We start from the raw sequence: 12,209 nt of genomic DNA on the forward strand, positions 1-12,209 counted from the left end.
TTAATGATAATAAGTACCCCTGCAACAATGTATAGTCTGTATGATTTTTGGAAAAACCCTTTAAGGTTGTATGGTAATGATGCTTCTCAGCTATTACCTGTAAATAAACTTAAAGCTTAACACAGCAGGAAAAACATTATAAACTTGGTCTGCTGTATAAGAAGGGAAACTGAGGTACCCCACCTCAGGGATTTAATGACTAAATAGTGGAATAATTTCCCCATAACCCTTAAAAGATAAAAGCCATTGAAACCTGGCCTGCCTATAGAACAAAAACAGGAAAATGTGGGGGCAATTCCTCTGTTTTGCCTGCAATCAGCAAGGGTATTTGTAAAAGAAATATTTTAAGCAATAATCTGCCACCCCAAAAGGGGTAGAAACATGTTCTTTTTGTCTTTCAGAAAATCAGGAAAAGCTGATGCCAGCTGAAGAGCAACCCAATACTATGAATCTACTAGAAACTGTGTTTTGTGTTCTATGTGTTGTCTTGTGTTTTGTCTTGTTGCTAGCACCGTTGTGTGTTTTTAAAAAAAAAAAAAAATACTGAAGACCTGCAGGAACTTAAAAATAAATTAAGCTTTCTGTCCCAGCTACAGGACAGCCTGATACAAAAACAAGTACATGCCAACGTAGACTTGGTCCAAATTGGTCTGGGTAACCTAAAAGCCCGATGGAATCTTTGGCAATGGCTTAATACTACCACATGGCTTATGCATAAGAAAAAAAAAAAATAGAAATAGGAAACTACACAGCCATAGCTATGGGATGCACTGAAATGCAGAAACTTGCACTAGCTACTTTGGAACACAAAATGTTCTGGGTCATATTGGGAAATATTAAGGTTTGATGCATTTGTTAAAAAAGAAAGAGATCATTGTTTGACACTTATCAATATGAATGGATTCAATATGTTTCCAGTATTGTAAAACCAGACTTGTTAATGGGAGAAATTGTTGTCAAAATTGCACACCAACAGTCCCTGGAGGCAAAGGTATTGAAGGTTAGCCCACTCCCCATATTACACATGGGATCCTTCTGGCTACCCTGGACCTTGAGCCAGTGGGCTGGGGAGGGAGGGAAGCTATTGGACACTAGAGGTTGTACCGAATGGACTCCTCAAAAGTGGGTGTGCCTCACCTTGCCTGTTGCCCCAGAACCTTGTAGTAAAGATACATCACTAGGATCGTGTATGTGGCATGAATTGGAATCACAAACTCAAATTGCCTCACAGTACCTTCTCTTGAATAGGCTACATAGAAAGTGACACTGACGATTATAAATCTTAGTGTCAAAAGGGGGATTATGTTGGATCCTATTAAAGAAGTTCTGTATTAAAATCACAAATGAGTTTGATTCCCCATAGTTTAAATTCCAGGGTATTACTAATTAAGAGGTCTCTTGGGTTTTGGTACTGTTTCTCTCCCTCTATGTGTGAAACTTGCAAGCTGCTAATTGTGTTAGTACATTCTAAGACAGAGTCTGTTCTCAAAGCAATTCACAAAGACTCAAAGCAATACTCTAACAACAGAAACAGCACCCAGAGACTCCCCGCCCTTTTGTTGTATTAACAATTGTGATTAAAATAGAGATAGAGGATGTATGTGGACGGATGCTTGGTGTGGATAACAACTGAATGATCAGGGAGGTGCCAGCCTAAGAATCCAGTGTCCATCGGCTGAAGAAGGCGTCAAGTGGAAATAACCAGAGGACCCCCGGAGGGCAGACTGGAATCCACCCAACAGCCTCAAGAATGGGAGAACCAAAGAACAAGATAACTTCTTGGAGCCGTCAGGAATGTGCTATCTGCTGATTGATTCAGCAACAGCATGATGAAGCAATTCCCATAGACTGGCATAGGAAGAAATTCCTATAAAAATAGACTCTTAAAAAGTGAGAACTTTGGGGTCTGATTCTGCAAACCAACTTCCAGGAGCATCAGATGAGCATCTGACAAGGCCCTGCTCCCTCCTCATGTCCAGGCCACCTGGCCAGTGGCTTGGCATGAGCAACTCTAAGGCTGGTAACTATGATGACAACCTTGCAGAACCTCTGTGTGTGTGTGTGTGTGTTTGTATGAATGAATGAGTGAATAAAGATGAGATTGAATGGAATGTTACAGCTATAACTAACTGCTTACTATAATAACAACCTTGCAGAACCTGTGTGTGTGTGTGTGTGTGTTTGTATGAATGAATGAGTGAATAAAGATGAGATTGAATGGAATGTTACAGCTATAACTAACTGCTTACTATGATAACAACCTTGCAGAACCTGTGTGTGTGTGTGTGTGTGTGTGTTTGTATGAATGAATGAGTGAATAAAGATGAGATTGAATGGAATGTTACAGCTGTAACTAACTGCTTACTATGATTCTTTCTGTATTCACAATAAATGTGGTATTTTGCCTTTTTCCCTTTAATAAGATCCTGCTGGTTTTTAATTTATTGGTATAACATTGGAAACCTCCCCTTGGATTCTCAGCCTGGACTGCAGCCAAACGGAAAGCGTGCGGGGAGGGCCTGGGCTTCCTGCCAAGGACTCGGTGCCCAGGGAGCACAGCGCAAGGTGCATACACCAAGAGCCTCAGCTGCCAGCCCTGGGGATTCATCTGCACCAGCCTCCAAATATTCCCAGCGAGTGGGAGTCGAAGGGAGCTGCCACCTTCAGGGAGGCAAATGCTACTGTGTCTAGGGACAGGCTTGTTCTCAGTGTAAGCCCAGAGCAGCCATTTGCACCAAGCTAGCATGGGGGTTTTGCACGGAAAGTGGTACCAGACTTGCTGAGCGAGTGTGGGGCCAGCTGCCTTTCTGTGCCTGTTTTCTGGTGTCCTGGTGGAGGCACAGGAGACACCAAGGCTAAAACCCCACGTTCCAGAGGAAATCTCTCATAACCTTCTGCAGTTCTCTAGCGCCTTCCATCCCCAGGTCTCAAAGCACCTAAAAAATGGAAATGCCTCCCAGTGCGGGCCCCTGCAGTGAGGATCAGCACCCAGGATGCTCAAGAGCATTATCCCCATTTTCACAGGCTGGGAAACTGGCACAGACCTAGGAAGGGACACAACAAAGGTCACAGCACCTAAGATCAATGGTGCAGCCAGGAACATCACCCATGTCTTTTGACTACCGGGCTGGTGTTCTAACCAGCAGGCCAGCGCTCATCCCAATAGCAGTCCTAAAGACACGGTAGGAAAGATGAAAGTGGTCCTTTGAATTGAACACTCTCCTACCTTCCTAGAAACGGTGAAATACATCTCCCTATAGAGCTGCTCCACTCAGGTAGCGAGCCCCACACACAACCAGGGACTGGGATAGGAGGAACTGCTTCAAAATGGGAGGTGAAAACACCCCCTGGAAACATATAGAGTCATAGAATTTAAGGCTAGATGGGACCATTAGATCATCTGGTCTGACCTCCTGCAGAACACAGGCCAGAGACCCTCATCCAGCGACTCCTACTTAGAGTCAGAGCATCTCTCTTAGAGAGCCAAGCAACTTGGACTTAAAGTGATGAAGAATCCACCACATCCTGAGGTGAGCTGCCCCAATGGTCATTTACCTTCCCTGTTAAAAATCTGCACCTTATTTCTGGTCTGAATTTGTCTAGTTTCAATTTCCAGCCACTGGATCTTTTCCTGTCTTTGTCTTCTAAATTAAAGATCCCTTCGCTATCACAAATCTTCTCTCCTTGGAGGTACTAGACCACAATCAAGTCACATCTTAACCTTCTCTCTGATAAGCTAAATAGTTCAAGCGCCTATTCACACAGGATGGAGCTGTACAATTGTCTTGCTCTGCTACTTCCTGCCAGCAGTCTCCCTTAGACATGTACATGGATAATGAGAACATACATGTTGAGTTAGGATTAAAAAACCCCAAACCCTGCTTTATCCCATAATTGCCCCGTCAGGTCTCTTGCACCTCCTTCTGAAGGAGCTGGTGCTGGCACTATCAGAGACAGGCTACTGGTCTAGATGGATCATGGGTCTGATCCAACCCTGGCAATTCCTATGCTCCAATCAGGCCCAATTCTGCACATGTGCACATCTCTATGGCCAGGGAAGAGTTAAAAACGCCTGCCAAGGAGAACACCACAGTGACATAATTCTCCATTCTATTTTTAGGCATGTGACTGATAAGAGCTGAAATTAGGCTGTCAAAACACCAGAAGGTGGAAGTTGCCGATGGTCATGCACATGCCCCTCCCATGCGTCAAGGGAAAGGGAGAGTGGGACTACTGGAGAAAGGGGGGTCTCCACACCTTCTGTGGCATCTCCCAGCTGCTCTTCTGGAGAGCAGCAGCTGGAGCTAGTGGAACCAGGCAGGTGATCTGGCTCTGACCTTCCGTGGGCCTTGAAGAAGTGGGGAATTGAGACAGAGACCAGGCCACAGCCAAGGGGCATGAAAGCTGAGGCAGTTTGCAGCTTTGCACGTGGCTCCATAAACCCCTTTTGGCTCACTGCACTTTGGAGCCAGAGAGAAGTGCTGTGTGCAGCTATTTATAAACCCTGAGTGGGAAGGTTTCACAGGCACAGACCTGGTTTCCTGAACTGAAAGTGCAAATCAATTCCACCAATAGGGGAAGTGTGTAATCAGACTGTGTTACTTCAGAGAAGGTCAGACAGCCTCCTGCCTCTTGCCCAGACAGCTCAGAGCCTAAATGTCAGACTCAGAGATATGTTCCAGACAGATTCCCCAGGCAACAGATGTCACATAATGGGTTAAACTGAAGCAATGACACTCAAGATCCTCCCTCAACAACCACACTGAAGTTCAGTCACTGGAAATGCCTCCAATTTAGCACCAAGTTCTGCCTCACCTCTGAAAACTGGAGCAAGTTGCACATTTGAAGGGTTCATACTAAATTCTGGGTGAAAAAGTTATTCGCTCGCACCAGAGCGTGCAGGTCCCCAGACACACGTGTGCGAGAGAGACGGCAAGCAGACCAAAGGGGTGTGATTTAAGTCCCCAGTTTGTTACTCTCTGAAGCACCTGCCACTCAGTGTGAAGAACTGCTGATTTAGGCTGCGTTACTGAGGTTGCTTAGACACATAGCCCATCAGGGACTTTCTGGTCACACTTTTCAGCTAAACCCATCTCCCTGAGGCGTTTCTGGAATGCCGGTCACCATAGTATCGAGGTGTTGAGACATCAGCCCTGCCACCGATTTCCTGTGTCACATTCCGCTCTGCGTGCCCCCGTCCCAGGACGGGCAAGAGATTTTACCACACCCTGGAAGGGCTCTGGGTATATGCCAATGACCAGATTTCATCCCCTGACATATGCCAGCCTAGCCGCACTTCATGCAGCTCATGTGACACTGTTGCTCCAGAATCTGCCCCAGCTGCCTATCAGTTTCCAGGAGGGATCTGAGGTGTTCTTGGCCTATAAAGACTTAAATGGTTTGGGCTCAAAACAGATGCAATCTGGCGAGGCGCGTGAGCCAACAGTCCCCTGGTTTAAGAGGGAAGGTGTTTTTTGTGAAGGAACCTCAACTTGGACCCCTGGAAACCAGATTTATTACCCTTAGGACTTGCTGCAAGATCCACCCATTTCCTGGGAGAAACACTGGGACGGAGTGGAGGCAGCTGGGGCTCTAGTGGGAGGTTATTTATTGTGGGCCTCATGCACAAGCTTTACTGTTGTAGCGTGTGAATTACTATACAAAGCGGCCTAGCTTGCAGTCTGTTGTCTCTGTGTATTAAAAGATATTCCCCCACTTGCTGTATTGCTTCATAGTTCGGGGGCTCAGACAGGCACTTAAAAACGAACAATAATAAATGCGGGTTTCCCACCTCTGGTAGATGATGGATAGTATTTGTCACTTAAAAGGTTGGGATCCAGGTATAATTTGTTGCAGTTAACTACACACCTGAGCAGTGTTTATTCTGCGAAAGGCAGGATGGGAACAGCTTGTAGAAGAAAACAGATGCAATGCTTGTTGGCCTGGTTTACAGCAGAGCTTTGCGGACTGTATTAGGAAGGAATTGGAAGAGGAAATAGGCAGGAATATTGCATTTCCTGCTCAAACACATGCTAGCTAAGCAGCAAGGACCCTGCATTTCATCCCAAGACTGTTTATCCCTCATACCATGTTAATCACACACAGTTGTTTCATAGGTCTCTGTTATGTCTGGTAGAGAAATGATTAGAGGCAGAAGCTAGGACATAAAAATGATGAAGCGAGACCCAGTCAATGGCACAGACATGGGTCAAGCATACAGCTGGAAGCCTCCCCAACAGTTAAATACAGGAAAATCAAAGAGCAGAATGTGGTATAAATTTCATCACCCTGCTAAGTGTGCAGAGAACTGCCAGCTTTTCCCCCTTACACCCCTCAAGAATTGCTCCTTCGAGCCAGTGAGACGCTACAGTCCCAGAGCATTGGTCTGGTACCAAGAGTATTTCATTTCCACTGCTTGGAGACAGAAAGGCAAGGAGCGAAAGTTAAACTACAGATCGTTTCTATTCACCGTCCCCAAATTGCCAACTCTTGTGATTTTATCGTGAGACTTGCAGTACTTGGTGCTTTTCTTAGAGCCCCAGGCTCCTGGACTCGCGAGAATCTCAGCTTTCTTTTATAAAAAGGAAAGAAAAAGAAGTTTCTAGCCCTGCCAGAGAAAAAGCTGCAAAATGAGAACCAACAGAACCCTAAGGCTCAGAAACCAGGGGGCAAAGAATAGGCACCTAAAGTTTGTTTTTAAACGTTGATGATTTTTAAGCCAAGCTCATAATTTGGGGGGTGGGAGGGCACTGACTGACTGATCGGGATTTTTATCACAGAGGTTGCCGATGCTGCCATCCTCACATGGCACATTCTGGTTCCTCCCAATTGAATGCACATTTCAGAACATTCTCTGCTAGCACAAGCCAGAGGCACACTCTGCCAAGGCAATGCAACGCAGACACGCCCAGCTTACCTGATTGACAGAGATAGGTGTGTGCACAACCACCCCGCCAATGATCTCCGTTTTGTAGGCCACCTGTGGTTTCTTCTCCTGGGCTTGGGGTGCAATGGGGGGCTTTGTAATCTCTGTGGCTGGGGGCAAACTACCACTCTTTGGCACCTGTGAACGACAGAAATGGGGGAGTCAAATCTAGCCCCAAACCACCCATCCTGGTAGAAATGAAGACTTAGCAGGTTTAGGCTTAGGGTCTGCAACTGGGACACTGGCCTGTCCATTCTCCTGTACAAATACAGCAGTTCCCCTTTAAACCCCACCACCAAGACACCCCACGTCAAGGTTAATGAGGGTGTGGCTCCATCCCAGGTAGTTTGCAGGAGAGCCCGATGACACAAGGAAAGAAGAGAGGTGGTGGATAATTAAACATCACCTGACACGAGTCTGTGACCTGCCTCTGGAGCCCTCTGCATTTGTGCTCCTTTAATTGTCCTGCTCTCGTTACTGCCAGACTTAACGATTAGCTTTTGCAAGTCTAAGCAGGTCGGCGACAGCACATCTACAGCAGTGTGACCCCAGCAGCGGGCAAGGCAGTGGCTGGGACCCAGCTTTGTATTCCGAGCACACTGAATCATCCCCTCCCGAACATGGATACACCACTAACCAGCAAGAGGTAACAGCAGGACAAGGCCGCTCTTCTCCCACTGCAGTTGGGGGAACAGCCCTCTCCGTGTCCTGGGGAAAGGGCACGGATCTGGGCAGGAATCACACACACCCCCTCATGCATTTCCCTGCGTGTATGTGGCCTGTTTCTCTTGCTGTTGTCATTGGTCTTTCCCAAACCGGCTCCTGAGACTCAGGGATGTTCCTATGTAAAGTTACTTGTTCTTCCTTTGGCTGCAGATGAGACTGCAAATCTGGCTGCTGTGTCACTCTGCCAATGGGTGTGGCATAATCAGCCACAAATGCTCACGGATCTTCCCCGGGCAGGCTGGACGCAGCCCACAACCCTCTGGCTGAAGCTGAAACCTTGGATTTTTCTGGCTAAAATCAGAGGCTCGTCGCCACAAGCTGGTGTAAACTCAGGATGGATTCTCTGAACAGTGCATGAGCCCCCACATGCCAGAAGGGGCTCCCTCTGGAGCAGGTCTGGTCAAAGTGGGTCACCAGGAGCTCACCCATCTTAACTGGGATGGAAGCTAATGGGTGTGCTTCCTCACTGGCCTGCACTCTGTGTCAGGCATGTGTCAAAGGTGCCCTTTCCAGTCGGGTTGTGTTTTACCCACACTTCACACAGGCTGAGTCACACCACAAGCAGTGGGGCAGGGGAGAACCAGGCTGCGGTAACTCTGTGCAGCGAAAGGAAATTGCCAACCAGTTCACATGGGGTATGTCTCTACCGCAAAAAACCCTGCAGCACCAAGACTCAGAGCCTGAGTCAACTGACTCCAGCCCACGGCACTCGGGCTGCAGGGCTAAAAATAGCCGTGTAGACATGCCTGCTTGGGCTACAAGACCCTCCGCCTTCGCTGGGCTTCAGAGCCCAGGCTCCACTCGGAGCAGGAATGTCTACACGGCTATTTTTAGCCCCACAAACCCGAGTCAATTGACCCAGACTCGGGGATGTGGTGGTGCGGCGGGTTTTCCTTTGCAGTGTAGACATACCCAGAGCTGGGGGGAGGGGCGGGGTTACCTGCCTTACTCGGAGACTTTTCAGTCACTAGGGATCCAGCCCTTTGACCCTGCCCTTCGCTCTATTTACCCACACTGTTCACTTCAGCAGTATGTTCGGGGGGGGGGGGGGAACTAACCCACCTGTGCTAAGTATAGTGCCAAAGGAAAGAGGCTCAAACCCAAGACAACTCCATTTCTACAGCAACAGTTTTGTTATCTGTGTCAACAATCGCTCTCCTCTGCAGAGCTGGTCTAGCACTGGCAGCAGAGACACTGCAGAGAGAGAAGGGAATGCATCCAGGTCCCTGAGCTGCAATATTGGTATCCAGTTTGTCAAGTGCCTTCACAGGCACAGGTCTCCTCCAGGCCTTTTGGCTCCGGGGAGCCCCTGATTCTCATGCATGATTATTCCTTGCCTTCAGCATCCCCCAGACTGAGCAGAACATCCCACTCGACAGCAAGGGGATGGGACAAAGACACTGCACTACGCACCGTAAGCCAAAGGAGAAGATGTTGCTACTGGAAAATGACATGGGACAGTGCAGGTGTCCTGGGAATGGTTCTCCTCCCCCCATGTGATTTGAAGGTTTCTTGATTGCTAGCACAGGCTAGAGGAAAGAGCTCCAGGCAGGAAGAAGACAGGCACTCCTGAGCTCTAACCATTGCTCTGACACGGACTTGCTCGGTGACCTGGGGCGAGTTGCTTAACTTCTCTGTGCTTCATTTTCCCTTTCTGTAGAAAGTGGATAATATGAACATACCTTTGCAGCAGGGATGTTGGGAGGATGAATTAGTCAAGGTCTGTGCACTGCTCTGAACACGTCAGTTGCTGTGTACGGGCTAGGTACAACTATCTGGATTGCTTTCATATCAGAAGCGAGCTCACGGAGCTGAGAAACACAGAGTCTCAGGGGATGTTCCTGCTATTCCCCTCGTTAGACTCATCACGTACTTTGCATTCAGTGTGTAAACTTGCACTCCTGAAAATAAGGGCTTAGCTACACACATGGTTACATCATTTTTACTTAAGGAGCGATTTAAAACCAGGTTAGTTAAACTGGTGTAAAAGGCTGTGTGGACACTCTTCTTTTGTTTGAGAGCAGGCTTATTTTGGTTTAGCTTAAGACAATTAGGAACAGATAGAAGCTAGCCCGAAATAAAGCACTCCAGAAATGAGAGCGTCTCCACACAAGGGTGTGGACCAGTTTAACTGAACCAGTTTAACTGAGCTGACTCAAGTTTGAGTGTAGATAAGGACTGAGAAGAGGAGCGAATAGTCCAAGACTTTCCTGGCCAGACCAGAACAGACAGCTACGGTCGCCTACAGAAAGTGATTCAGTGCTGAGCTAATCAACCCACTGGTCAGACATATATCTGCAGCATTACAAGGCTCAACAGAAAGCATTTTGCTGCTTTGCTGACAAACATATTTTCTCCAGTTCATCTTTGGAGTAATAATCCAAGCAGTAAACTCCAGGCAGTTCTCAAAAGGCAGGCTTCGCTAACCAAATGAAGTAGCCAGCCTTCAGTGGTAGGGAACAGGAAACATGACCATCTTAACACACCATCGCTTCCTGTTTCAGAAACAGCACAGCTGCTGTGACAGAAAGCAACGAGGCAGAAGGTTCCCACACCCGCGGGAGCCCAGCACTGTGCAGCATGTCCTCAGCAACGTACACCTGTGCAGCATGGTCCGGCGGAACTTTCTGCGGTTGTCACCCTGTGCACCAGGCCGCCAAACACGCTGGCGTGACGAGCAACTGGCCAGATTAGAACCTCTTGCGCAACATGCCGCCTTTCATCTGTCTGCATCTTCTCAAGCATCACCGAAGGGAGTGCAGACAAGGAGGCCTGTGCACGTCAGTGCTGGAGGAGCTGGCACACATGGCCAAACCAACGGAAATGGTTTCACAATGCATACAAAAAGGGAGTGTATAGTAGGGGCCTGAATCTCTGCATGCATTGCTGCTAGGGGGGTGCCCGTTCGAAGCCAGCTCACAGCAATCAACCTGTGAGTCAGTTTTCATCTGCAAAATGGAAAAAATAGTTAGATACCTCTCCAGGGTATCTATTGCAGGTAACTGCCCCAACTACTACAGTATCTATGCACCTCAGAGTCGCTAATGTACATATTCTCACCCCCCCACCACCCCCGCGAGGCGGGGCAGTGCTATGATCTCCACTGTACAGACAGGGCTAAGAGAAACCGAGAGATTTGCCAAAGATCACATACGAAGTCTGTGTGAGAGCAGGGAACTGAACCTGTCTCTCAATCCAAGAGGACCTCCCTAAGAGCTGGACCATCCTTCCTTCCCTGCTGTGAGGGTCAGCTTAGTGCTGCCCACGTAGAGTGCTGAAGAAATATTTCGGCAACTACAAGCAAGTAACAAATCAAGCTTTGCACAATACGCATCAAGATGGAGATTTTCAATGGCAAAGGGCAGTTAGGGGCCCAGGTCCCACTGAAAGTCAGGATCTCTCCCCATAACTGCAGTTGCACCTTTCAGAACCTCCCCATAAGTGACTGAGCTGTTCCAGGCTACAGCGGCCCAAGCAGCTTTGAGGATAGTCAGCCGGGACCATGACAAATGCAGAAAAACAATGGCCTCACAGTGGGAGGAGCATGGACTGGAATCTCATGCTTCAGCCCGCAGGGGAGCCCGGCACCTCCTGGCTAGGGCTACTCACTTGTCTGAGAACATAAGATCGGCCATACTGGGTCAGAACAATGGTCCCTGTAGCCCAGTATCCTGTATTCTGACAGTGGCCAATGCCAGGTGCCCCACAGGGAATGAACAGAGCAGGTCATCACCAAGTGATCCATCCCCGGTCACCCATTCCCAGCTTCTGGCAAACAGATGCCTACTGCAATTAAAGAGGAGAGCAGCCTGTCCTACTTAATAACGGTCCTTCTGAACGGTGCCTCTTCGCAAGCCGGCTCTCTCTAGACAGGCTACCTCTGCTGTCCAGATGCTGGTGCCGTGCTCGCAATTTTACACCCCACACCCTAGCTGGGACTGACAAACCTCTCTCTCTCTCTTCCAAAAGACTATGAAATAAGGAAATACTAGCCCCGGGCTGAAGTGCCAAGGGAGGTTTAGTATGGAAACAGCCTTTCTTAGAACGTCTGACTCTAGACGTGCTTTAACTGGTTATTCTGGCATGTTCAATACAATATTGACACACACTGACTAATTCTGTATCCTGCACTTCAGAATTCCTCTGCCACCTAAGGCAGCTAAGCCCTGTGCATCAACCTGAGCGTATGTACCATGGGGCCAGGACAAAGAAACTCTACACAGCACACTGGTCTGGAATTGCTGGAGCACCAGTCTCCTGGGGTCTCTTTCTGGTCTCCCATCTAAATGAGTTTGTAGCCATATTGATCCCGGAAATGAAAGCAGAAGCGGCATATGCTGTTTGTTGTTGGCACAACCGATGAGCTAGCGTTTCAGCACACCGGCTCCGATGCCAGATGAAGGGCCCAGCTAGCCCAATACACTCACAGAATCCTAGAATATCAGGGTTGGAAGGGACCTCAGGAGGTCATCTAGTCCAACCCCCTGCTCAAAGCAGGACCAATCCCCAACTAAATCATCCCAACCAGGGCTTTGTCAAGCCTGACCTTAAAAATATC

The 12,209-nt window shown here is 48.1% G+C and overlaps 1 protein-coding gene across 1 annotated transcript in view; it reads right to left on the reverse strand.

Annotated features, from left to right (window-relative positions):
- The window catches only part of PLEKHA2 (pleckstrin homology domain containing A2), a 52,409-nt gene that overhangs the window by 27,178 nt on the left and 13,022 nt on the right, over nucleotides 1–12,209 (reverse strand). Inside the window, exon 5 of the mRNA XM_074940278.1 lies at nucleotides 6,917–7,063. Coding sequence (XP_074796379.1) covers nucleotides 6,917–7,063 — 147 coding nt within the window. The remainder of the gene's footprint in view (nucleotides 1–6,916; nucleotides 7,064–12,209) is intronic.

The sequence above is a fragment of the Natator depressus genome, chromosome 26 (assembly GCF_965152275.1).
Source record: "Natator depressus isolate rNatDep1 chromosome 26, rNatDep2.hap1, whole genome shotgun sequence".
NCBI classification, from domain to species: Eukaryota; Metazoa; Chordata; order Testudines; family Cheloniidae; genus Natator; species Natator depressus.